Source organism: Miniopterus natalensis, chromosome 5 (assembly GCF_054644295.1).
Source record: "Miniopterus natalensis isolate mMinNat1 chromosome 5, mMinNat1.hap1, whole genome shotgun sequence".
Lineage (NCBI taxonomy): Eukaryota > Metazoa > Chordata > Mammalia > Chiroptera > Miniopteridae > Miniopterus > Miniopterus natalensis.
Window position 1 is genome coordinate 87,179,373 of NC_142085.1, and position 27,862 is coordinate 87,207,234.

A 27,862-nucleotide genomic window follows, 5' to 3' on the forward strand; every position below is an offset into this window, starting at 1 on the left:
ATTCTATTTTGATTAATAGATTACAGTGATTTCTAATTAGTCTGCCGATTATTTATATGTAACTATTCTCAAAAAAGTCCACCTTCAGTTTTATAAATACTATAGAGATGACTCTGCTTACATCCAGGCAAGGTTCTGAAGATCTCTGGTTTCTGAGCCAGAGGAAAGCCACATTCTCCTGTATCTGGTCATTCTCAAACAGGGGTTCTGGTCCTGGAGATGGGACAGGGAGGGACATCCCCACTTAGGCTCTGAACTTAGGGGAGTGGTTTACCTTCTCTCAGCCCAGGTTTTTACCTGTAAAATTATCTGTCCTGTGCTTTCTGACAGGAGCCATCATAGATGGAATTCATGTTCTAGACTACTGCAGTCCTAATGGGGATGTTTGCAACCACATTAACCTGCAGTGTGGTGAAGCCCCACAAATTTGAGCCTTATAGCATGTCCCCTGCTCTTTCAGAATCTTGGGTTTAGAAGTCTTACACAGTCCCCTAAATGCCCTTCCTGCTCTCTGATGCTGAGCCCGTTCCTGCTGCTGTCATTCCTGTCTATGGTTCCCAGCAAGAGGAGGGAACATTTTGTCTCAGGACTTACACTTAATGCTGGCGACATGGCAAAGAGACTCTCCTTTAGCAGGGATGATGCCTGCCCGCAGTATTCCGTACAGATGAAAGAACATCTGGAAGAGGGGTTTGAATAGGGACAATAGAAAACTTGAGACAGGACCAAGATTCGTGGAGTCAGCGAGAGAGATCTCTCACTAGAGGACTACATCAGGGAAGGGGGGCATCTCTTACAGGAACCAGGGGTGGGCTTAGCTTTGGTGAACCAACTGACTTCATTCTGTAGTTCTGGTGAAAAGCCAGCCTTTACAATTATCCTGTTCAGTTCTATTTCCTGCTCAGTACTAGCCCTCAGTACACAACACTCAGAGAGGCCCAGGTAAGCAAAGTTGCTCCATGGGCCCTTTAGACAGGGCAGTAGAGAATAGGGGCTCTGAGCACCTGCCAGTGTCTGCAGGTCTTTGCTCAAGTGTGTGCCCCTAAATTCCCACCACAGAGACAGGATATATTCACAGATTTTATTCAATGTGGCTCCACCTTACATACTGTTTGAAATGCTAAAAAGCAGATAAATTAGGAAATGAGCCTTCCCCTAATATGCAGATTTGCTGTAGATTCTTTTTATTGGTTTCTCCATTTTACATGTTTCTATTAACAGAAGCTTAATTTACATAGAAAGTTTAGATACACCTCTGCTGCTTGCTGCAGGCATCTCCCACATTGACCAATCCATGACCGTGGGTAAACCTCCTTGGAATATCATGAGTAAAAAGTGTCTTTAAACAATTAAGTATTTGCCATGGTACGATTGGAACACATGGTACCTAATTGAGAAGGTTCAAAAATGTATTCATTGAAAAGCCCTAACAATGCCTTTAGCTAATGGCCCAGGGCAGGCTGCCCTGTAGGACCCACCAATCGCCTGGATGCCCTTCTAGAAACCCCAGAGAAGCTTTATGTAGCTTGTGTGAACAGTTCAGCTTTCCCCAAGCAAAGACATCTCCATCTATAACAATTGCATTTTGTAGGCAAAAGGACTGGATAAATTGAAAGGTATTATTTATTCAGACCCAGTTTTGTGCCACTATTTTGTAAACAGCCTGTTTTTTGTTTTTTTTTTTCACTTCACTCCAGTGACGGGAGCATCTGGCGTGCCAGAAAACAACCCACCTTGTACCGTGAACATCCCTATCGCACCCATCCACAGCTCAGCGCAAGCTATGTCCCCCACGCAGAGCATAGGGCTGGTGCAGTCCCTCTTGGCCAATCAGAACGTGCAGCTGGACGTCCTGACCAATCAGACCACGGCTGTGGGGGCAGCTGAGCACGCAAGTGAGAATGCCACCCAGTACCCGGGCTCCAACCGCTACTCCAACCCTGGACAGGTGATCTTCGGGGGCGTAGAGATGGGCCGTCTCATCCCCAATCCTCCGCAGCTATCCCTGCCACCACCTGCACAGGGGCCCGTCCAGCTGTCGGTGGTGGAGCATGGAGACCGCGAGCAGGAGCACCTGCAGAAGCCAGCCAAGGCGCTGAGGCCCGCGCCACAGCTGACTGCTGAGGGGGACGCCGTGGTATTCGGCACCCCCCAGGAGATCCAGGTGGCAAAGTTGAATCCCCCACCCCCCTATCCAGGAACCATCCCCGCAGCCCCCACCACTGCAGCGCCACCACCGCCTGTCGACGTGTGCTTGAAGAAGAGCGACTTCTCGCTGTACCCCACGGCAGTGCATTACCAGCCCCCCCTGGGCTACGAGAGGATCACCACCTTCGACAGCAGCGGCAACGTGGAGGAGGTGTGCCGGCCTAGGACGCGGATGCTCTGCTCGCAGAACACCTACACCCTTCCCGGCCCGGGCAGCTCGGCTACCCTGAGGCTCACTGCCACCGAGAAGAAGGTGCCACAGCCCTGCACCAGCGCGACCCTGAACCGCCTGACGGTCCCACGCTACTCCATCCCCACGGGAGACCCACCCCCCTATCCCGACCTGGCTGGCCCGCTGGCCTCCAGCCGGGTCGCAGCGCAGCGGCTGGATGGAGGCCTTATTCACGCCACGCTGCGCAGAAATAACCGCGAGGTGGTGCTCAAGGCTGCGGCGCCCGCTGAGCCCCCACGGGCCCTGCCGCAGCACCCGCCCCTGCAGCACCCATCCAAGCCCAAGGGCGCAGCGCCGTTCCCTTCGCGGCCCCCGGCAGCACTGTACACTTGCAGCCAATGCAGTGGTGGGGGTGCAACCGGGCGGCCCGAGCCGGGCGCCGGGGGTGCGCAGGCGGCCGGCACCTCCCCGCTGGCCTCGCAGTCCTCCTACAGCCTCCTGAGCTCGCCGGATGGTGCCCGCGAGCGCACCGACTATGTCAACTCAGCATTCACTGAGGACGAGGCGCTCGCCCAGCACTGTCCTGTGGAGAAGCCCCTGAGGCACCCAGCACTGCCTGAAGCTGCTGTGGCTGTGAAACGGCCACCCCCTTACCAGTGGGACCCCATGCTGGGGGAGGACATTTGGGTGCCTCAGGAAAGGACAGCACAGACTGGAGTTCCCAACCTCCTGAAACTGCCCCCTCTGGTCGTAAGTCAGAGCCAGCACCTCGATGTGTCCCGAGTGCCCTTTGTCTCCCCCAAGTCTCCCACCAGCCCCACTGCCACTTTCCAGACAGGCTATGGGATAGGAGTGCCCTATCCAGGAAGCTATAACAACCCCCCTTTGCCAGGAGTTCAGGCTCCCTGCTCCCCAAAAGATACCCTGTCCCCCACACAGTTTGCACAGCAGGAGCCCACTGTGGTCCTGCAGCCGGCCTACCCTCCCAGCCTGTCCTACTGCACCTTGCCCCCCATGTATCCCGGAAGCAGCACGTGCTCTAGTTTACAGCTGCCATCCATCGCCTTGCACCCCTGGAATTCCTACAGTGCGTGCCCGCCCATGCAGAACCCCCAGGGCACTCTCCCCTCCAAGGCACACTTGGTAGTAGAGAAGCCCCTCGTGTCCCCACCACCACCCACTGACCTCCAAAACCACCTGGGTACAGAGGTGATGGTAGAGACCTCAGACAACTTCCAAGAGGTCCTGTCTCTGACAGAAAGCCCAGTTCCCCAGCGGACAGAGAAATTCGGAAAGAAGAACCGGAAGCGCTTGGATAGCCGCGCAGAGGAAGGAAATGTCCAGGCCGTCACGGAGGGCAGAGTGAGGAAGGAGGCGCGGACTCTGAGTGACTTTAATTCCCTGATCTCCAGCCCCCGCCTGGGGAGAGAGAAGAAAAAAGCAAAGAGCCAGAAAGACCAGCTGAAGTCGAAGAAGTTGAATAAGACAAATGAGTTCCAGGACAGCTCAGAGAGTGAGCCAGAGCTGTTCATCAGCGGGGACGAGCTGATGAACCAGAGCCAGGGCAGCAAGAAGGGCTGGAAGAGCAAGAGGAGCCTGCGGACGGCCAGCGAGCTGGAGGAGTTTAAGTGCCGGAAAGCCAGTGAGAGGGAGGATGGGCGGCTGGGCAGCCAGGGCTTCGTGTATGTCATGGCCAACAAGCAACCCCTCTGGAACGAGGCCACCCAGGTGTACCAGCTGGACTTTGGGGGGCGCGTGACCCAGGAGTCAGCCAAGAACTTCCAGATCGAGCTGGAGGGGCGGCAGGTAAGGGTATCCCAGGACCTGGCCAGAATCGTGACTTCCTGATCTCTGTGGGTTTTTAAAACCAGGCAAAGGGTCCCAGTGCTTTGGCCTTTGAGGAACATTTTCCAAAGGCCACCTGGGAAATGTGGAAAACAACTAATCCTCTTAGATGGGGCCAATTGAGGTTCACTGGTGTGAATCCCCCACCTCTACTTTTCTTAGTTAAATCAGTAGTCACCCATTACCTAGTTCTGCCAATAAATATGTTTCACACCTGAGCCACGTAGTAGGATTTCATTTCAATCCCTTTTTTATTGTATGGGGTATTTTTCCTAGACATAATTATTACTCAGTTGTGTTTGCTTATTTCTCTACATGTTTATTGTTAAGTCACTCCCCGGTTCTGTAGCAAGATGTACATCTCTTCTTAGTACAGTTAAACACAGTGGGTAATTTGTCAGTTCTTCCTGCTCTAACCCAGAACTCTTGCTCCAGCCCGGCTGCATAGCTGTTGTTCTGGGACTACCCTTCTCCACCATCCTGGGAATTCCTTTCACCTCTCATATTTAAATCCCACTTTCATTAATGCACCTGCTATATGCCTGGCAAGCTTCTGAGCCAGGAGTTGGCAAACTATGGCCCATGGGCCAATCTGGACTACTTCCTCTTTATAAATACAGTTCTAACTGCTATAAGTACAGAAATTAGAGCATTGAGGAAAACCGAAAGGCCCTGTCCTCATGGAGTTTACAAAAATGGAAGAAAAACTTTAAACAAAAAACATTAATATAATGTCACAATTATGTAATGGTCACTGCAAGTACTGAAATGACAGAGGAAAGCAAGCTCGGGAGATGAGCATGATGGGAAGGAGGTGTGCTGTGTTCTCTCCCTCTCTGAGCAGTGACATTTGACAATTACAATTGATATTTCTCTCACACCTCTTTCAGCTTATAGATTCTTTTTTTTATTTTTTTCCCGTCTGTTTCCTTGGTGAGGAAACCACTTCATTTGACCTGTGGAGCTTCCCATGCCCTGCATTTTGCTCACTGTCTCCCCACTGTGTTGTTTAACATGTTCATCCATTCCTTTGTTTCTGACAAACTCGTAGTTAGATGTAGAAACCTGCCAGAGTCACTTTTGTTGGCAAAAATACCTCCTTAGATCATGCTATCTGCCTCCATCAGGAGCCGCACAGACCTAGTTGCCCTCTCCCACCTTTTCCTTTAATGTCTTCGCTTCAATGCCCCCCCTCCAGGTGATGCAGTTTGGAAGGATCGATGGCAATGCGTACATTCTGGACTTCCAGTACCCCTTCTCAGCTGTGCAGGCCTTCGCAGTTGCCCTGGCCAACGTGACTCAGCGCCTCAAGTGAAGAGCCTGACTTGGCGAGCAGAAAGAGACAAAGGAGCCTTTTCAGAGAGGTCTGATTGCAGATGCTAGAGGAGCCCACATGGGACCTGGGTGTCTGGGAGACCAGAACACAAGAGCAAACTGGAAAAGTCTTATCAGGCCCAGGAGAGGGCACTGACCTTTAGCGTTGTCGTTTGTTTGGGCTTTTTTATTCTTTATTGTCTGTCTTTCTTTTTAATCAAACAAAACAATACAGGAGAGAAGTATTTGGAAGCAAAGGTGCCAGGCACCTGGTGGTGTTTTTTTGGGAAACATACTTGCTTATGGTAATGTTCCACTGGGTTTGCTTATGTCAGCTACGGATGAGGGATCCTCAGAGGGAAGACAGACTGCCTTGTAGCCTGTTCTTCTTTTAGATTTAAGGAGTGTGCATTCTTCCCATCTTCACAGCATCACTAGTGTAAAAGAAAAAACCTCTTTAAAAACACACCAAAAATCCTGAAAGTACAGGTTCTCTTGAGGGGACATTTAATTCACATATGTTATGTTATGTTACTCCCCCAAAGGTGACTTGATTAATGAAGGGTATTTTGGCAAATGCACTATTTGACTAATAAAAGTAGGCTTTCTACTGGGGCGCTCTTACCAGGTATGGATATGATATGTTCCTGATGATGTGGGGGAAGAGATGATAGGTGAGAAGGAATCTCCTGCACATGGTCACATGGGCGACTTAACATAGTGTGACTTGAAACAGTACAAGGGCTATGCTCCTCTCTGGAGGATGTTTACATTGAAGATTCCACTAGTTTTATAATATGTCAAAATTCCATAGGTTCAGTTTGACTGACGAGGTGAAAGTAGGAGAGAAATGTGGAAAGGTCCCAGTGGGGGAGGGGGGGGCTAGAGCCAGGTACTGGGTACCCGCTTGCTGAATAGTAACATGTATTCCCTCTCTCTTTACTGTTGAGTCTGGAAGTGTGACAGCAGACATCCTTCCCATCAGACAGCAATGTTCTACACTTTTTCTAAAAATGCTGACGATACTGATTTAAAAGTACTCCTTTCCTCTTCTCAGCTATGTTAAAATTCAATTGACTAGAAATGTTTTTCAACAGATTAGAAATGTAAGCAAAAATTTTTAAGCATTTACCAGGGTATTAAGAGGTAGAGTTATAGTCAACCTTTCACAGAAGTCCCACAGTCTTCTCCAGGAAAACAATTTATTCACTGTACAGACTGTTCACAGAGGAGATGACCCTCTGAGACAGCACAGTTAAAACTGAAGGATTTAAGGTAGTTGGCTGACTACTGCTGGTTAATTGAAAAAAAAAAAAAAAAGTCCACTGTGATTATCTTTTCCCACCTCACCCCGTGCTCAGGGGACACCTTGGGCAGTGTTTAGCCCCGGTGGCAAGACCCACTTCATTGCTCTCGTCTGCGATGTTGTTTAGGGCAGGAGCACAAGAACTAACCTACATTTGGATTTTGTTTGAAAACAGAAAAGTGGAAAATAATACAGAAAAATTATTTTCAAAAAATTTCTTAATTCCACGTTTTGGTTTAAAAATATGTTTTTAATTCCCTGTTTTGGCTTAAAACTTAGAAAAGGAACTGCCCCATTCCTTTCACAGAGCAAGGTGACATCCATGACCCACCATTCTCTCTAGCCCCCAAAGAAACACAGATAAGATTTTTAAATATGGTGAAGGACATCTCCCAGTCAATACCAGAGCTTCCCATCTTATATTTTAAAATATTTAACCAGATTCTTTGGTGGGTAAATTCTTCCAAAAAGAATTTAATAATGTATTCAGATTTATATAATTCTTTTATGTGAGTTTTTGTAGCTTGATATGTTGTTTCAGTGGTTATTATTAGTTGTGCAATATCATTATAGCCTATTTCTAAAATAATTTAAATGCAATTCTGTTGTATTGTCCAAGAGATAATTATTTATCTTGCTTTAATAGTGTTCTTAGGAATTACTTTATTACTATGTACTGGTGAGTTATGCCCATGTTATAATTTATTTAGAAAAGTAGTATGTTTATAACGACTTCCTTGGTAGCAGTATATTTTGCTGCAGGAAATAAAGAGGATATGAGAGGGGGTTTTTGCTGGACAGTTTGTAAATTTTCTAATGGGGCAAACATGTCTGTTAATCCTTTAAAAGTTTTTTTTTTCTGCTTTTTGTGGTACTGATTATATACAAAGGAGATTTCTTTGAGATAACAGATCCTAAAATATTTCCCCTTCTTTTGAAAATTTTGTTTTTAATTAAAAACAAAAGGCTCTATGAAATGAGAAGAGACTTATTAGAATGGGAGTAGCAAAGGAAGGAATTATTAGTAATAAGTCAGTTTTTAAAATTCTGGTTGGTTTTTGAGATATAAAAGGGGGAGTACTTTTTAGGACTTCTCTTAATAAGAGCAAATATAGGGGGAAATCCTTGGAATTAATGCTCCAAATACATGTGTGAAGATAATGTATTTGTAGCAAATAATTAACCAACTTTACTAAATTCTTAGCCCATTCCCCAAAAGGCATTTGCCCACGTGGAGACAGAGACCTCCGTCTTGGATGTTTCGCACACATGAGTGAGCCTCTGAATGAGCAGCGCTGCCCCGCCCTGCTCAACAGGCCCAAAGGAGCAGGTAATTTCAGATGCCAGATCTATTTAAACAGATGTCTGCAGCAGTGCGGTGTCTTTTAAGTTAATGGTGATGGCTTTACTTATTTTAAACATTGTTTTCATTCATTCAGTTTCAATTTGTTAAGTACTGCTAAAGTCAGTACTTTAAGCAGCAGAATTCTACATACTTTATGCTTATTGGTAGCAATTTATGAATATTAAGATACCTCATTGAATCTCTACATATAAAAATATTAGCCCAGTAAACAGTCAACTACGTAAAAAATCCATGCCTTTTTGAAGGAAGCAGTATATTAACAAACATAAAAAACAATTTTAAATTTGTCTTAACTCTAACCTCATCAAACCAAAGGCAAAGATTTGTATACAGTCCATCCACTGAATGTATATTCTGAAAAAATTGGTGCAAAAGAAGCAGGAAATGTCAAAGCTCGAATGGCAGTAGACGTCAGGATTGTGCAGGTTAGTATTTTTCATCCATGCCCATTGCTCCCTCGTCGAATGTCCCAGGAAGACATGGGAAAATGTGTACATTCATCCTGTAATCAGAGCAGAAAGTTAGGAACCCAGAATCGAGCCTGCTCCTCCACAGAGTTGGAGGATGGCCTTGAGCCTCCATTTGTCCATCTATAAGATGAAAGGGATGACCTGGACAATCTTCTAAACTTCCGTCCCACTCTAAAAGCCTGAGGGCTCAAAATGTGACCTATGGCTCCACTTTACACACTCGGAAGGTATGTTTCAAAACATTGCCTCTTGTAGAGAAATGTTTCTTTTCCATGTTAATGAGCTGTCTTCTGAATGTAAATCAGGGCATTTAAAATAATATCTTCAGAACATTCACCTCTAGAAAAATGCGTCTGGAATAGTGTTCGTTTTCATAAAATTACACAAAAGCACTGGCTCCAGATAAGACAGAGGAGCCTCCCCACGAGTATGCCCTGCTCAGTGGCCATCCTTGAGAATAACCCTAAAGTAACTCACCACATGCCCCAAAGACCATCGAGTGGGTTGAAAAAAGACAAAGGAGTGTAGGCCTAGGCCGTCTTGAATTCTTGAGCGTGCTCTGCAGTGTTAACGCTACCTTCAAGTGTAGGTTTCTGGAAAAGGAGCCCTTTGTGTCCCTGTGTGGCCCATCAATCACTTGGCCAAGTCAATGGTTGTGAACAAGTTAGTTGAGACAAAATGTGTCAAAAATGTTGTCTGAGCTCCTGGGGTTTTGTAATAGCACACAGCTCAAAACTTCACCATTTGTGTATTTTATCTTCGGCTGAGAAAAGTCTGAAGGGTTGTGGCTTATTTTGTTTTCATTTCTTTGGCTTTGTGCAATTTTCTTGTAACTTTATTTGTACCTACATTTCCTGTTTACAAGTTCTTTTAAAGGGGAGGGGGAGGGTTCTAAGATCTCATTTATTGTAGATAAAAATTTTTTTTCGTGTTGTAGAAAAGCATGGGTTATGCATTTGACTGAAAAAGGCACTGTATTTACCAAAGGGGTATTGTTTTTGCATTTTTTTATAAATGCATTATTTTGGTACTGTAAATTTGGACATAATTTCTGAGTTTATTACTACTGGCATTTTCTTTCTTCTTTTTTTTTTTTTAACTGTAAGTGCACGATGCAGGTGCACAGGTCTCAGACCAAACCAGACCACCAGCATGTCCTTGTCCACACCTTGGGGATGGTGCACTGCCCTGTGTGCCTCAGTTCCTCTGGTGTTGGTTTGTATGTTTTCAGTTCAGCATCCTGCTTTGTTTTACTTTCCAAGCAAGATCTTTTGAGATTCTCAATTGCATTCTAATGAGCTCACCTTGATTTGCCGCTCTTCTTACGTATTTTGTGTATTAGATTGTGAGGGAGGTGTTCTAGAAGGCATTCATGGTTTGCATTCAAAGTGGTGTGGTTTGTCCAAGTTATTCTCTGTCTTTATTATTGAGATGGATTAATCTCCTTATTTTTTTCTTGATGATTTGAAGTCGTAAGAGTTGTCCAGCTATTGCTTAATAAAATTTTGCAGATCAAAAAAAACCCAAATCAATTGCTTGTGTGCAGAAACCACCACTCTCCATTGGCCTGACCCCACCCTCCAATTGCTTCTTTGATCCCTGGGTGACTGCCAATGGTTAACACCCTGAGATTTACTGTCATCCCTCTTTCTGAGAGGTCAAGGGTTGTGCTATCTTCCTGATGAATTGGTTTGATTTTGTGTTTGCTTTTTCATTTGTTTAAGGAGGACCCACTCAGGATGCAGCTGTCATCGCACCTACAAAGTCAGAGGTGCTAAATGCACCAACACCTCTGCTACTTTGTGGGACACTTACCAAAACTAGGTTTTGAACAATTCCTGTATTAAGTGCTGATGTAACTGTGAATTGTTGTTATTACTAATGAGTCTTAGTGCACCTCCTCGCTGTGCCCAGGGGAGGGAGTCAGGGGTTTGGGGTCATGGGAGGCTCATCCGTAAACAATATGGTTCACGTGCACATTTACAGAACTACACCTTTGCTTTTCTCAGAGATAAAAACAGACATGCAATTACTCAGGCTTAGGAGACAGAACCACAAACCACTGTCATGTCTTAAATTCTAAGCATGCATTAACTTTAAAAATAATCATAGGACTATAAATCCGTGCTTTAAATAGTAGTAGTAGTCATACAAGGCTAACTGACCTGAATTTTGTATAAGAATCAAAATATCTTTTATTATGAAAGTTTGTGAACTTCACATTAATGTTCATTGTATCTTTATCACTTAAACCAGGTAGCAAGGAGACCTGGTTGAAAACAAACCCCCACTTTCCCTCTCCCCAAAAATACAAGGGGAGACCAAAGCCTTAATAGCAGCCTGGGGCTGGGGCTATGCTAAGGGCCCATGGTCAGCTTTGGGCCATTCATTCAGTGTGAGTCAGCGTCTCCAGAAGTGATCTGTTTTTAAAGCCCTGGTAAGAAAACAGCCAATTCATTGCCTTCTACAAACTTGCTTTGAAAAGGACGCGTGCTCTGTTTTATTCTCGTGCTCAGTGTTCTTTCCCTGGGAGTGTTAAGAGAATAGGGAACCAATTTAGCTCTCGTACTCTCACCCCAGAAACTCATGGCAGAAGAGAATGCCTGCCTCACGGAGACTGCATTGCAGTTTCACAGGAGTGCACCACTGAATCCCCCAGCTCCATTATGCAGTGGATACCTTCTGCCTGCCTTTCCTTTCAGGAGAAAATTGAAGCATTGAGAAGTTGGTGGTTTCTGGATACCATAGACAAAAAACTATCTGAAACAGAATCTAAGATTTCTGGGTCACATTAATGAACAGACCTAGTTTATTTCCAGCTTCTCACTCTGGTGTTTCATAATGATTTGCCTATAATGAGCTATGAGCTACTTACACTTAGTCATCTCCCGAGAAAGGCAGAATCAAGGCGGGCGACCCTCGCCCGGCAGCAGGTGAGCTCATCCTCCCTGCAGCTGAGAGCGCTGGTTCACGGGATGTCAGAGTGAGCATGTGACTCCCAGGCTGTGTTACTCACCTGGGTGCCACAAAGGAGCAGGTCTTCGATTTGTTTCTCTGCATATCTTAGAAGCAGTTGCTCGATGCACTAGTGACTATGAAACCACCCACGTGAAGAATAGGCCCATTTTCTGAATGTGCTTAAAGTTCCCGTTGGAATGATGGCTTCAGCTATGGAAGGTGCACCAGTGTAGAAGCAGGACCTCGGCAGGAAAATAGGTACATCTCATGCCTGATGCTTTCCTTCTGGGTTTCCTGCTCTTGCTCTGTTCCAGGCACTTTCTGAACCCATTTTCACCACATGCACAACTACAGCTCCCTCACCCCACGAAAAAGATGGAAGCGGTGAGTGGGGGCCTTGGAAGAGAAGGCTCGCACGTGGCAGTATCTCAAACTGCTAATCAAGTTGCCTCTCCCAGTCATGCCAGCCACTTCCCACCATCTTCAACCATTAGGGTATGGGAGCAACTGTGGGCTTACTGTTTCCACCTTTCTCCACAATGGGACAAAGTGGTAGTCCTGACACCACTCCCCATTGCTTGCAGGGCACCAAGGCTCACCGTGTCCTTTTGGTTTGGCCTCCAACTCATTCAAGTGGTCTGTTGTTTCTCCTTTCCCACGAGTTCCTCAGTGTTTCTTGCCTTCCAGGTGCCACTTTGAGGGTCTTGTATGAACCACCTTTCACAATCTTGCCCTTTAACCGTGTCGTGGGTGCAGTCCCTGTTATTAAAAGGAGAAATCCCTGACTCCCTGTTCTGCTGAGCTGGTGTGACAGACCCGGGCTTCACCCTGCTATATTTTCTCTCTGTTCCCAGTAAAAACGCAAGCAGCCCAGACACCACGGAACTTGAGACACGAGCATGTAATGTACTCCTCCTGGAAGGAGTGTCCTCCAGTCAGTCACTTCTTCCTGAGGCTGACCCCCCAGCCTTGGGAGGGGGGTCCTGCATCCTTCCCTCTGGGACTCCTACTGACCACAGAGGCTCTTAAGTCCTGGGATTATGATTTCCCACAGGTACAGATTCCTTTGTTTTAGATCCTGAGAGGAAGCATTCAAGCAGGTTTTCGTGGATGCGGGGACTGAGAGCAATGAGATTATGGAGCACATGAAAAAGATCCCGGGGAAAAATGGGGCACTCGAGAAAGGAGCAAGAGAAAAGGCAGCTTCTCATCCAGCCCACTTTGGACCTCAAAAGTATTGCCTGCGGGAGTGTGTCTGTGAGACAGGCAGGTGCCCTTCCCTGCCCTAGTGCCCTGGTGCTGTTACCCAGAGAGATGGCAGGGAATACAAAGCAACTCAGAGCCAGTGCCCATTGAACGACCACCCCAACCGAGGCACCAAGTGCTTGGTTTGATGGTCCCAGATCGCAATCGCAGGCCAGCACTAGCGCTCTCATGGGCTGCACCCCAGTGGGTCTCCCCTGGCTTCCAGGGCTTCCCTCCTGGGAATGAGCTTAGAAACATGCTCTTTTCCAGTATCCACACCTCTGACAGGTGCCCCGCTCCTGGGAGGATGAGGCATAGTGAGTGCAACAGACTTTTAAGGGGATCAGCCAAGTTTCTCCACAAACAGCTCCCAAGAACCCTCAGACCAGACCACACCACACCAGCCGCTTGAGAAGGTCGTATTCCAAAGACCCGCTGGGTTCCTGGCCTGTGGCGCTCAGGGTGGGTTCCGCTGGCAGGCAGTCAGAACAGTGAAGGTTGACTCCTCGTTCCCAGGGTCCCTGCGGCACCCCCACCCTGCCAGGCAGTGACAAGTGGCACAGGGCGCTGACACCAACCCAGCCTCTCTCCTTTCTTAATGTTTTCATCATGTGGGTCTTGAGATACTACTTCCAAAATGTGATTTTCTTAATGTGGAATAAAGGAGTAAAATTGGATTTGAAAATAATTTTTATAAACCAGCCAGAGGTGAGTACATTTGTGACAAAAGACTTTTATGTGGAGCCTCATGCTTTTTTCCCCCTCAGGATGCTACAGAGACACAGCTAAAAATTTAATTTACTAAAGTCATCTCTCTAAATGGCACACACAGCACAGGAATGTACAGCTTATGTTATGTGTAGCATCCAAAAAAAATGCAAAAATGACCCCAACAACCCAACCCTGTAATGACAGCAAGTTCAACCCCATGAGAAAGTCTTTCGTAACATAAGTACCTTCTCACATGCCCTTTGTGGGAAGGTCTGGGACCAGTTTAGGAAATGTGAGGCAGAAAGTCTTAGTGACTTTGCTCAGAGCCAGGCAGTGTTGAAAGAGCCAGGAGAACATCTCTTTGAAGGGCTCCTGTGGAGCTTCATAAACGACAGGACAAGCACACCCCAGAGTGGAAGCAAGCACTTCACTGTGGAAACGCTGTCTAGGGAAATGACTCCCCAACCAGCACCCAGTCTGTGGCTGAGAGCTGGCCTGGACATTTGTTCCCAGCCTTTCCTTGCAGGCAGCTCCCCGCAAGGGACATCATCATGGTCCACAGTCAGAGCCCTGACCCAGACGTCTCAGTGAGTCAAAATTCAGGGGACAGGGCCACTCTCCAGGACAGCTGATGGTCACCAGAGAGCCTGAGCTGCCAGGAAGCAGACCTGCCTGGAGCAGGAGGGTGGGAGATCCCCAATGGAGTGGTTGTAAAGGCCTCTGGTCCAAGAGGAGGATCAGAGAGGACGGCGTCCCAGTTTCCCACACTGGCCACCCTCCCAAGGGAGGAAGAGCCGATCTTCAAGCCTCCCACGCCAGCAGCGCTGGGCAGCGAGCTGCACAAGAGGAGTGGGGCCTGCCCCAACCTCCCCCCTCTCATGCCAGCTGCCCTGCACTGAAGCGCTCCAGGCGGCCTGGTGCCCCGCAATGCTGGGTCATCTCCCCGGGAGGTGCTCTGCGCTGTGCATCTTTGGAACTGCAAGGATACAGGTAAGGGGGTGGGGACGAGTCAGCAGGATTTGGGCATGCATACCCCCAGGCATCTTACTTAGATACAGTTTAGGTTTTATTAAAAACTTTCAAAGTATATGTCCTTAACAAACAGTGCTAAGCGCACTTAACCTGCCTATGCACGCGTTGGAGGGCAGAGTTCCATTGAGACTGAACTTGCATAGAGAGCCCTTGGGAAAGGCTGGGTCACAGGCCCTCTCACATTGACGGCATGGAAAGGATTCTGGGTCAGCGACAGTACCTGGTTGGGTAAGACACTGGCCAGGGGATTGAGGAGAGGTGGCCAGGTGTAGTGTGAAGGCTGCTGCTCTGAGAGCCAGGAGATCAGGGAAGCTTATCCTGCATCTATCACTGACATTGTGCAACCTCCATAGGCCACTCAACTCTGGGCTTCATTTTGTTCAACTGAAAAATGAAGAGACTGGGCTAAGTATTTCCCAAGGCATAGTCCATACTTCCCTAGGAATTGTGCACACTGATTAAAGCAAAACAGGTTTCCTTTACTGTAGGATTTTTCCTTTACTGTGTGCTAATGTGTTCTGCCTGATGACCACCAAGGAGAAGGAATCATTGAAAACCCAAAGCAAATCTATTTCCTCCCTCTTCTGTTAAACTAAAAAAGGTCTACTTTGGCCCTGGCCAGTTTGGTTCAGTGGTTAAAGCGTCAGCCCATGCACCAAAGAGTTGGCGGGTTTCATTCCCGGTCAAGTGCACGTACCAAGGCAACCAATCGATGTGTCTCTCTCACATTGATCTTTCTCCCCACTCCCACTCTCTCAAAATCAATGGGAAAGTATCCATGGGCAAGGATTAACAACAACAAATGTCCGCTTTGCTTTGCCTCCAGTAAGCAAGAGACCCTTGCTGGAGTCTGAGGTGTATTTGCTGAGTGCAAGGGTAAGAAGTTTGGTTGTGTTGTTTCTACATTGTACCTTCTCACAAAGCTGAGCTGATTGAAGCAGAAATGAGCTCTTATCCATTACAACCAACCAAGATGCAAATATGTAGCTTGTTCAATTTGTAATTCTAACTCATGTAAATAGTCTTCCCTAAAATGACTGAGATTGAGGGTGCCAGGCTCAATCTGACCTAGCTCATCTTCTGTTCCTAATTAATATGTTGATATTTCTGACTCCCATTTAATTGGGGACCCTGGACATCATCTTTTACTCAATTTAGGAAAGAGAACAGTGAGGGTCAACCAAGCATTCATCTGGGTTGAAACCAGTGGGTTACCAGGTGCCATGCTGAGGTCTGGGCTCTCCAGGTGTTGGGAGTTCATATCCAGAAATGTGGTCCAAAATAGACCTCCATTTGGCTGGGTAGGTGATTTGCAAAAGTCAGTGTCTTCTGAACTCTTGCAAAAGACTTGTCATTTCAATTGCCAAAATTAAAGAGCCAAGGGCTGAGAATTTCATCTGGCCTGAAAGATAGCAAATAATACCCCCTGGGAGCCCCTAGAAACTGGCAGCCACCTAGGGGGCTGCGTAAATGGAAGGGAACAGCTGGTGTCCACCTGGGGACGCCTAAATAGAAGGGAACCAGGCCACAGTGTGTTTTCCTGGGAGGTTCCCAAGCCCCTGGTGACACCTACCTGGGAGAGGCTCAGTGCTGAGGGCCCTGAAAGGCGCCACCAGAAAGATGCTAAATTGTGCCCATTTCTTCCAGGGAGACAACCCAGGGGTCAGCATTGCCTCAAAGTGATCAGGGTGGGGGGGCCTTTTGCTTTTGTGGAAATAAAGACCAACCAAACAAGGATAAGCAAATACTATTCAGAGCTTGCTGTAGCAAGAGAGTCAGCCACCATCACTTGTGTTTGGCAGAGACTCAAAAGCAGGCAGAGGACAGGGGAGCTTCTTGAGGGAAGGGGAGGCCCAGATGCACCCTGGTGGGGGTTGTGGGCTGTGAGCATGGACACTGGAGGCAGCTGATTAGCGGTGGGGCATCCCTGTGATCGATTAGGGGTATATATTTGACTTCAGTTGGTTGTAAGTTGGAAGAGAGAGCAGTTGGAAGTTGATTGTCGGAAGAGAGAGCAGTCTGACTTCCTGTCTCACTTAGGCTTGCTTCCTGGGCTGGTTAGTCAATTGCTTCCTGGGCTGGTTAGTTGGAGTTTTTATATATGATCTGGCCACTGTCCATTTGTATATTCAGTCTCTCAGTTTAAATACGCAAATTTCCAATTTTCCTGAATTCTCTCATAATAAAACCAACCTATCCCCCATGAACGTTGAATTAATTGACATCAGTGAGAATATCTACAAGAAGAAACAAATGCTGTGCAGAACATGTGCATCTCACCCCCGTTGCTGCTTTGACCTTGCAAACATGGGAAGGGCATGCTGACTGCGCATTCCTAGTGATCGCAAGGACAAAAACCTTCGGGAGCCACTAGAAGTGAAGTGAGAAAGGTAATTAGGAAGGCCCTGTAGGTCATACCCCAGTTGAAAACATTTTACTACAGACCTCATTTTTATTTCATTGCCTTAGTTTGCCCCTAAAGAACACAAAAACAGTTTCTGCAGTGTTCATGGTGAGCTAAAAGCTGCGAGTTTTCCGTGGCAGACTTAGAACGACTCTTTACCAACAGATTAGTTCAGGGACATGTGCTCACCCCTAGCAGGGCCGTGCTGTTAGTTACCAAGTCGCCTGCTTTTGAAATGTTTAAGATTTCTCTCACCTCAAAATAATCAAACCATCCTGAGGAGGAAGTGGATTGCATCCCCCCGGGGGAGGGAGGGCTGGAGGCCTAGCACCTTGGAGAGAGCTTTGCAGCATGGGAATAGTGAAGCCAAGGTGTCAGAAACTCATGCAGCATCTAATTCTCTGCTGGTCCAGCCGCCGAACCTGCAGGCTGAGCTCAAGTGGCAGGTGGTGAGGGTGAGATGCAGACTACAGCGGAACTCTGGCTTCTCCGCACTCCCGTGGACAGGCGTGACTCGGCCTGTCCGCGCCCTCGCTGCCCCATAAGCCTGCTTGTCGCCACCTCTGCCCATGCAGCGTGCTCTGGGTTGGGCACCGCCTCCTTCATGCTCCCTCTTGAGAGCAGTACTTTCAGCAAAGGGTGGATGCAGTGGCGTGCTGGTGTTCAACAATCAGCTCTCCAGAAACCTGCCAGGCCTGGGATGCGTCAGTCTGCGCACAGGCGTTATGAGTTGTAATGATTGAAGGATGTGTAGCACACGGTGACAAATAATAAAATACGCAGTACCCTTTATTATAGCCAGTTGATTCTCACAGAATGTTTTTGTTGATTTTAACCAAACACATGTATCTGTAGCCACCCTGTGGTTACAGTTGACAGATGGGTGTAGTTCCAACATGAATATTGGTTGATATTTCATTTACATTTATGAGCAAGACAGAAGTGAAACAACAGAGATGTCTGTTCAGGGAAACATCGGGACTCTATACAGACGATAATGGCACAAGTGATTTCTTTGCTACAATGGGAAATAGTTTTCAAATACTGGAAGAAAATGCCTCATTTTTTAGTGCTCTTCATGATGTCATGGCCACAGACATGATACACTTTTCAATTTAAACTGTTGTTAACATTGCCTCTAGGCTTGAAACAATGAACAAAAGCTAAATCAGCTGTTGATTTAGGGCTTTTGCTGATTTCCACAGTGTGAATGTTTCCACCAGAGCCAACTTTAAGCAACCAACATAATGTTACTGAATGAGGAGTTGGAAAGAGATATGCAGTAAGTAGCAACTTAATGTTTAATAATGACTGTGTTTAACAATCACCTCCCAAGATTCCTGAACAGTTAGCCATCAGCTGTCAGGAGCCAGTGTGCTGACCAGCAAGCACATCCTTGGCTGTGCGGGATTTTCAGAACACAGAACAGCCCAGGCTCAGACTGCGAGCAGGCGAGGTGGGGGTTTTCAATGTAAGCAGGCTAAGTACTTCACCCAGGTCACTCAGCTGCTGGGCTCGGAGGGACAGATTTATTTTTATTTTTTGCCATTTTCCCATTAACTCGACAAGTAGTTAAAGAGTGGCTACTACATGCCAATCACAAAGATGCCTGTAGAGTCAAGTAATCCTAATATGCACAAAATAGGCACAGCCCTGCCTCGTGGAGGGTGCAGTCCCGGCTCGTTTTCTATCTACTAGACTCTACTGAGCTCCTCTCCCAGGTCAGCTGTCCTTTCCACCCAGCGGGAGGGCTTACATTTGTGCCAGAAGAGGAAGGAGCCTTGACCCCTCCCTCTCTGTCCTCCATAGTAATTCACCACCAAGTCCCCGGCATTTCGCCTCCTCCCGGAGCTCTCTGTCCCGCCCACTACCCTCCACCTCCGGTGCCTTGACCCTGGTACAAGCCCTCATCATCTCTCACCCAGACTTCTGAAGGGGCCTCCCCTCTGGTTTTCCTGCTCCCTGCCCCCAGCCCACACTCCATTCAGCAACCAGAGGGATTCTTTTAAAAATAAACACCCTGTCTTTATGTCATTCCTCAGCTTCAAACCCTTCAGTGGTGGTCGAGTGTGATAAGGAGAGGCGTCACCTCCACATCCAGCCTGTGTGGGTGTGTCGCTCACTAGCTGGGTGACTGGGGCGAGAGCATCTGGTTCCCCACCTGCAGAAATAGGATAATATCTGCCTTTGAATAGGGCATTTTTGAGGGTTGCATGAGTTAGCATGTGGGAGGTGCTCAGAGCAGTGCAAAGTCATCCTCATCGTACAAAGATGAGACCTCTCACCTGCTCCTGTCCACTTTTCCAGCCACGCTCCGTGGTCCAGAACCCAGTCCCTCTCCCAAGGGTCTCAGCACGCTGACCCTGGCTCAGGCTCACCTCACTGCCCACCCTGCTCCTTCAGAGCCTCTTCAAGACCACGTCCGCAGCAAAGCCTGCCCTCCCCCGCCCTGAACTCCACGATAGGGCTTATCTAAGACCTGTGTGAGAGACCACTCATCACAAGCATGTCTCACTCGGCCAAATTCCATTATGACTTAGAAAGCATGGCCAAGTGCCTGGATTCGAGTAAAGGTAGTACTTGATATCAATTCTTTCACCCTGTAACTCCTGTTTCTGAAAACTGCCAAGGGCCCAGCCTGGCCTCTGCCAAGTGCTCAGCGCTGGTCTCTGGATTGAATTTTGAGGATAGCCAGCTTTGAGCTCCATTTTTGTCCTGAGATGATTAAATACAAATGCTCATGCTAATGAATTAAGGCTAAAACCTAACTACAGTGCCTGATGGTCAGATGTTAAGGGAATATCTGCAAGGCCTGAAGGGGGAGAGTGGCTAGCAGGAAAAAACTGGCTCTAAAATGTAAGGGGAAGGAAGAAACAAAATATGACCATAAAAATAAAGAGCAAGGAAGAACGGGTGAACTTAGAGCATAGCTAAAGGTAGCAGAAATGTGGGAAATCTGACAATATCTACACGAGTGATCATTAGACTCACCTAGGCAGCTTTGAAAAATGCAGGTTCCTGGGACCCATATTATGTAATTTAGATTCAATAGTGTAAGTTGGGCCCCCAAAGTGTGTATTTGTGAAAGGTTCCTGCCATGCATGCAAGATCAGTCCTGCTTCTCCACTTACTACTACTGGGAAAATTCACAGCAGGAGATGATACCATCGTTGAGTGAGTCATTGGTGAAAGACGTGTTGAGTTTTTATTTTATACACTGATGTTGAGGTTTGCCCAGAATTTTTTGTTTTGGTGGCTACAGAACATGTGAGAGAGACATCTCATTTGGGCACGTTCTTTTACCGTTAAAAAGTGATATTTATCATGACATCACCACCATGGGCTCGATTTGAGGTGTCTCGCGTTGGGCCCGGCGGAGCCCGAGAGGAGCGCGGGGTGGAGCCTCGGGCGCTGTCCGTGGTGCTGGGCGCGGAGCCCGCTCCAGCCTTGACCTTCCCGCGCCCTCGGCCCGCCTGCCTTTCCCCCGGCCGCGGGCTCCGCGCCCCCGGTACGGCCAGGAGCGAGCGCGGCCCTTTGTATTTTCGTCCTGGGCGGCAGGTCTTGCGCGGGAGTCCCCCGCCCCCGCTTCCTTCCGCGACCCCCGGCGGCGGCTGACGGGCGCGGCGCCCTCGGCTCCCCAGGCGGCGGGGGGCGGCGGCGCGGCGGGCGGACCTCGCCCCCACCCCGCCCCCCGCCCCCACCCGCGCCTGCCCGCCGCGCCCCCTCCCGCCTCCCCGCCCCTGCGCCGCCGCGGCCCCGCCCCGCGCGCGGAGCCGCGTCCCGGGCGCTGGAAGAGGGGCGAAGGCAGCGACACCCAGGGCGGCGCGCGGGCCCGGCCCGGCGGGGAGGGCGGCGCGCCATGGACGCCGAGTTCCCGGCCCTCGAGCCCCCGCTCTGCGGCGAGCTCAAGCTGCTGTGCAAGCGGCTGCGGGAGGCCTACCGCGAGCTGAAGGAGGACCTCGCGCCGTTCCGCGATGACCGCTACTACAGGTGCGGCGCCAGCCCCGCGGGGGGGGGGGGCAGGTCCCGGGTCCTGGGTGCGGGGCCAAGCCTGGGCTCCAGGGCGCATCGGGTGGGCGGGCGGGCGAGGGGCCGTTTTCCATTGCCTGGAAGCCTAAAGGGGCGCAGTGGGCTGGGGTCCCAGCTTCGCTCCTCCCGCGCCCCCTTCTCCCGGGTCACGCGTCCCGGCCCCTCGGCCGCCTGCTCGGCCCCTCCGGGTCCTGTCTGGCAGCATCGTCGCTACCCCCGCCCAGTGTCTGAGGTCCTCGGGTCCCTGCGCTTCGGCGGCAACCTCTGAGGCTAGGGTGCTGCGGGGGGTTGGGGACAGCGGCCTCGCAGCCGAGCGGCGCCCGGGTGGAGATGCTGCGGGAAGCCACCCTCAGCACGCACGGGGAGCTGCTGGGCCCGGCTTGTCTGTGCGCATCTCTGTTCCCCTCTCCTGCGGCCACGGTGAGAGGCGTGGGGACCCGCAGAGGCCTGCGCGGGCGCTCGGCCCTTCCTCGCGCTTTGCTGTTCCGATGGGAAAGGATGTCCATTGCCAGCGGCTGGACTTGTCTGATGGGCCCTGTATGCTGAAAGGAGCCGGAGCCTGGAGCCGGATTGGTTGGTTTTGTTGCTAACTAGCGCTGTGGCTCGGAGAAGGTTACCGCTGACTCTAAAATGGGAAGCTTGAACCAGAAGGTTCCTGAAAGTCAGGATGCTAATCTCGTGCTGAAGGATGGCAGGTGTGTTGCAGGGCCATCCTTGAGATGGAGATGGTGGCAGTCGTGTACACATGCTAAGGAGAACATCCATCCTCCCATCCAACCTTTCCCAAAGCCCAGTGGCTCATCCACAATCTATTATTGAACAATGCATTTGTCACAATTACTGAGGATTTTTTTTTTTTAATGTAATTCCAAGATCATACCATGTAGCTTTTGGATGTGTCTCAAATTTTTTCTATTGCAGCCTCTGAGGGACAGTATAAAAAGCCCAACAACCCACAGATAGTTTCAAATCTTATTTCTGATATGTTCCGATCTCCTTGCCCACTAATTTCCTCCCACTCTACTTTTCCCTATATTTTATTTTCTTGGAAACGTGTGTTTGGCCAAGGAGCTAGTGAGTAGCAAAATGGTCTTAATGCAGGTAGCAGAGGAGAGAAAGCCACATCACTGGTTAATCCACAACTGGACCGTCCCCTGTTCACTCACCCAGTTATTCCACTAAGAGCTACTGAGCATCTCCTATGGTTCTGCTATTGTTCTCGGTGTTGGGGTGAGCAAGACAGACAGGGTACCTGCTGTCATGGGGCTTATGGCTATTAGGCAGGTGGTCCCTATGGCTACGAGTGCTAGGAAGACAGTGGACCAAGTGACATGGTAAAACGTGATTGGGGTTCTACTTCAGAGAAGGTGGGCAGGGAAGGCTCTTTGAGAAGGTGACATTCGATGCGAACTGAGGAATGAGCTGCTCACTGGACAATGAGCTGGGAGAGGAAAGTTCCAGAAGAGGAAGGACAAGTGCAAAGGCCCTGAGGCCATAAAAACGTGGTATGCTCAAGGAATAGACTGAAACCAGTGTGTCTGGAGACTGGTGGTCAGAAATAGACAGGGTCAGGTCATAACAGGCCTTGAAGGCCAGACTGAGGGTGTGATTAGAGTTCCTGTGTGAAGCCAGTGAAGGGTTTTCGGTGGAAGAAGTGGCATGAGCAGCTTGGCTGCCTGTTCTGGAGCAGCATTGGAATCTTCACTCCAGGAGCAACTTCATTACTTAAGTTGGCTCCAGAAGACAAATTAACTGTGCTTGGAAGGGGGCAGTGATGAATTCTGCCTCCTGCCACGAGAACAAGCGCACTGCAGAATGCTCTCAGTATCGAGCGTTGGCCAAATAGTTAGGCTGAATCACAGAGACTGTTTCGTAGTGGGGAGAGGTTTTGGGTCACTGAACTATCTTCCCCTGCTCCATGGGGTGTGTATGTCGATCAATGGGTCGTACCTTTACAGAACTCAGGGAAGCACTCCTGCGTATCTAAATTGGGAAGCTGATAGTTACAGCTCCTGCATCTGTCTGGCTGGAAGGAGAACTTGCTACTATAATCTTTGCTCCTACTCTTCTCACCATCTTCATTTTCCCGTGAGTGATTTAGGACTAATACACACCAGCCCTTTTTTCCCTGGAGGACAGGGACTTGCCTCACGTAGCTGACAGTTTTCTCATAACAGGGTGCAGCAAGGAGACGGCTGCTAATGCAGTGTTTTCAAAAGACGGCTGCTGCTCGCCCTCCCCAGTTAGCTGGCATGGCTCTTTGCATATTAGCTACATCATCTGGCATCACTGAAAAGCACCAGCTATGCGATCAAAGGACTCACAGTCGTGTTTGCAAAATGAGAGATGACAGTTGTACTGCCTGCCAGGCAAGGGGGAGCCGGCTGGTGCAGGTAGAAAAGCAGTGGCCTGGGCGACTGAAACCCTGGCTTCCAGTCCCAGCTCTGCCCTTTGCTGACTCCCCGGCCTTGGGGAAATATCGAATTTCACTGGTAATCTATTTCCACATTGGAAAACTGAAGCAAAGAAGATGTGAGGCCTGAGTGCTTTATGAACATAATACTAAAGATGCTTTCAGATACAGATACAGAAAAGCCAGAGCAACCAGCCGAAACACCAAGGTAATGGATCGAGTTCTCAAGCCAGCAGGTTAGTGGTGTCATTAAGTTCTTTCTTTTTATCTCGGCTGCCAATAATCATTTGGACTATTGCTTGTCTCACATTCCTGGGAGAGCTGGCTGGCTTTCTCTAGCTCTCTAAAGAGAAGGAATGACTTGGAGCCCACAGCAAAACTCCTTGACTCTCCACTATACCCCCACCAAAAGGGTAACAGTGAAGCAGACAGGCGCGTGCAGACAGGACATGGAACTTTCATTCCCTGTAGACAGGAGAGTAAACCCCTGCACTTACTGTGGAAACTGTTTGACACCCAAGCTCTTTTGGCCCAGGAGTTCCGCTCCAGAAGTGCACACATATGTCCATCAAGAGACAGGTATTAAAATGTGCATAGCAGCACGATTTGTCACGCTCCTGAACAGGAAACCAGCCAACCACTCAGCAGTAGAATGGGTACATGTGGCTTGCTCCATTGTGGGATATCACACAGCAATACGAGTAAGCAACTTACAACACGCAGTAATGAAGATGAGTCTCACACACATGTGAGCAAAAGAAGTCAGACACAGGGAGCGCATACTCGATGGACAAAACGTCTACAGTGTTAGAAGTCAGGGCAGCAGTTACTCTTGAGGGACAGTGGATGGAAGGGAGCAGGGGAGGGTTTTCTGGGTGCTGGTAATGTTTTGCTTTTTAATCTGGGTGCCGGTTATACCAATATATTTAATTGTGAACATTTATCAGGCTGTACACATGATGTGTGTACTTTTCCATAGTTTATTATGCTTCAATAGAAAGCTGAAAAAAAAACCAGCTCCTGTGTGTCTCCTCGATGACATCAGGGCCTTTGCCCTTTCTTGAGCACATACTGGCCAGGGGGTGGAATCAGACTTCAGCAAACCAGAGGGCCCAGGAGCTGAGGGTGGAGCCAGTTTCCCCAAGGGAGGAGTGGCAGGGAACTGAACGAGACTGGGGTTCTGTTAGGAACTAGATGTAGGGAATGGATGCCAGGTGGGCAGTAGACTGTGTCCAAGGCACAAATGGTAGAGGGACAGTAAATGGTTCCCCTAGAGCTCAGTTGTTGGAGAATTTGTGGTTGGCCATTTTGCTGACCCATACTTTGTTTTTCGTGTGATTACTTTACCTCTGTAAAATACATGAGCAATAAAGATGGCCTTGTTTTTCTTGGCCAGTGAAGTGATGCCCCCGGGTGCCCTCACCCAAGAGGCTTCCGGGAGCAACGTTTCATCCCCTTGGTGAACTCATTGGCCCGGGGACTGGCCCTCAGTCTCGCTGGCCTATATTAGACAGCATATCGAGAAAAACCTGTTTGCAGTGAAGGCTTCCCGTTAGCGAAGCTCTGGACTAATGTGCAGAATCAGACGCCGTTTATTCAACTGGCCGATGCGGACCCAGGAGAACACACGTGACGGTGGGCAGGGGCACAGCGTCAGCAGCGGAATTAGTGAGACAGGTTCCTAATGCCGGCCATGCATCAGAATCAACTTGGGAGCTTTTAAAAATACAAGTGCCCAGGCCCTGCCCTTGAGGAGGAGGATGATTTAATGAGGCTGGGCTGGGTCTTAGCCAGGATGGAGAGCCCTGGAGGGGAGGGAGGAATGTTCAGAGCAGCAGGCTGAGAGCCCGGTGCATCCACTCCTCAGCAGACAGGAATATGGGAAGCCACCAAGGCCCCTGCTCCCCACACAAAGCTCAGTGGCCCCTGGCAGTGGCCAGCTTGGCTGATTCTCCTGTTTCCACCCTTCCCAGCTGCCTGACCTCCTGTTTTGGATTAATACATCTGGTTGGGTTACAGTCAGGTTTAGAGGTCTGAGAACCCCGTCTCTGATTATGGCCAGCCTGCATGTTTCCCCCCCGACCCGTCGGCCAGCCTGCACGTTTCCCCCCTGACCCATCGTGCTGATTCGGTGTCAGGGTTTCACTGGGCGAACTTTTCTCTTTGTCCTCAAGTCACTGGAGACAACTCCCTGTAACTGGAGTCCCGACATCTCTCTCTGTCTTTTGTTTCTTTTTGGTGGGAAGAGTGATCAGTGTCCCTGACAAGACTGATTTTAGAACCAGCTCCTCTGTCTCCATCGTGTCAAAGGTAGACGAATCTCATTGAACTTGCATGCTCGGGAGCTTAGAGTTAGCCGCAGCCCCGGCCTGCTGAGGGAGGCTGGTGCTGTTGTTTTCTATGTGGGACAAGATGCAGAACCCCGTCTCTGATTATGGCCAGCCTGCAAGTTTCCCCCCGACCCGTCGGCCAGCCTGCATGTTTCCCCAGGACCTGAGCAAACACATGGGTGAGGGGCCAGTGGTGGATGCCAGGACGGTCGGCTCCCCCAGACGTATCCATCCGTGTCTTCGAGCTATCCTTGCCCCACCTGGCCAGGAAGCACCCCTCCCCCTCTACTCCTGACCACCCTCCTCTCCCTCTCGGATTTTCCTCCATCAATTGTCCCCGCTTGTCCTCAGGTCTCAGGTCTTTCCCTCAACTCTGACTTCTTCCCATCTGCTTACAACTCTGTCCAAACAAAGTTCCCTCAGCCCAGCCTCCTCTGGGGCCACCACAGCATCTCCAGCATGTGTCTGCTGGCCTCCCCTCCCCATGCTGTCCTGTAGGGGGGGTAGAGGTGGTCCGTGCATACTGGCTCCACGTCGTTTCTCTACTTATTTCATAGAAGTTGCCTCACTGCCACCGGTGACTCATTCAAATTCTTACACACCCACTTGCTTTAAATACAGCCTAAATAAACGTATTTTTAGCACCCAACGTCTGCTAGCCATGGATGTGACAAAGGCTGTGGCTATAACAGACCCCAACCTGCTGCTGCCTTGGGGAGCTCTGCCACCCAGTCTACTCACCTTGCTGCTTAGTGACTGGACACGTGAGCCCCCTTTCGGATTCCCCTCTCCTCTGGGAGTTCCCATGCCCTCTTCCCCTTCTGGGTGGTGTCTCTGACCCCAGTGTCAGGAGGGTCTCCTGCTCAGAGGGACCTCCCCCTGTATGCAACCTGGCCAAGTGCGGTGCACAGACGCTCTTGTGCAACACTGCCACCTGGTGGTCCCATCTCTTCCTTGATCAGCTCCAAACCCTGGAACTCATCACGCAGGTCCCGGAGCTGCTCTTGCCCACGTCACTGGTGGCCTCTAAGCATCAAACCCAGTGGCCCCTTTCAGACACTAGCACTGTGTAATCCTGAAGGATCTGTCCAGAGCTGGGACTCTCTTTTGTCCCTGCAGGGGCCCCGGCAATGCCCCTCTCTCATGTTCTCTGACCTCTTGTCCTCCACATGCTTTCCAAGCTTCTTAGGCAGAGTCTCTTCCTGTTTATTGTTTGGACTTATGGACCCCGCATTTTCCCGAAGCCACAGCACTATGATTAACAGCATTAAACACCCCCAGCAGCAGTAGTTGGGAACGTTATTGTTTATTGCTCAAACCACCTGTCAGGTGGGTTACGGGTACGACAGAATGACTCTGCCTCCATGCGGTATTGGTGTGTGAGCTGAGAAAAGTTGTATCCTATGAACCAGACACTAGCAGCTCTTGTTTCCTCTCCGGCAGCCTTCCAGGTCAAAAGGAGATGGTGACCATAGGCCCCCAGAGGCCGGAGGTGGAGTTGCATCTGTGGCACCCTGGAAACCCCCAGTTAGGGCATTAGGACCTGCTCCGGGTCATTCCATGACTTCTGAGAATCCCCTTTCTTTGTCTTGGCCTTGGGACAGTGTCTTAAAGCCAGATCGAGTTCAGGGACATTGGGGGACGTTTCTCAATAAGCTATATGGTCCGGAACATAGAATACTCAGGTGAGATTCAGAATTTAAATTTGAGTCCAGGCCAATCTTTTAACCTCTTACTGGATTGGCCCCTGTGAGGGGAAGACTGCCGCCTGCTCTCAGTCTCGTGAGTCAGGAGGAAGACCGGCCTCAGGGGGAGCCTCCGACACCCGTGCCTGGCTCTGGAAGGACATGAATGTTTTGCTTCTTGGGGATGAGGACCCGGGTTGGGAATGGAGGTATGTGTTGGTTCCAAAGACCAGGTCACTGTCACCTTCCCTCCTTCACTGTGCGCCGTCCTCTGGTGAGGTCCGACGCGTGCCTTTCAGTTTTCAGTGTTAAATTTCTGCACATGAGACTTTAGTTTGGCTTCTTTTTCCCTGGCCTTGGGGGGATGGCGTGGT

The 27,862-nt window shown here is 49.3% G+C and overlaps 1 protein-coding gene across 4 annotated transcripts in view; it reads left to right on the forward strand.

Moving 5' to 3' along the window:
• Positions 1 to 10,209, forward strand: part of TULP4 (TUB like protein 4) — a 147,212-nt gene extending 137,003 nt beyond the window's left edge. For all 4 annotated transcript variants that reach the window (XM_087817714.1, XM_087817716.1, XM_016200695.2 and 1 more), the window contains 2 exons: positions 1,698 to 4,186; positions 5,424 to 10,209. In XM_087817714.1, coding sequence (XP_087673840.1) covers positions 1,698 to 4,186; positions 5,424 to 5,540 — 2,606 coding nt within the window. In that variant the 3' untranslated portion in view covers positions 5,541 to 10,209. The remainder of the gene's footprint in view (positions 1 to 1,697; positions 4,187 to 5,423) is intronic.
• The last annotated feature ends 17,653 nt before the right edge of the window (positions 10,210 to 27,862 follow it).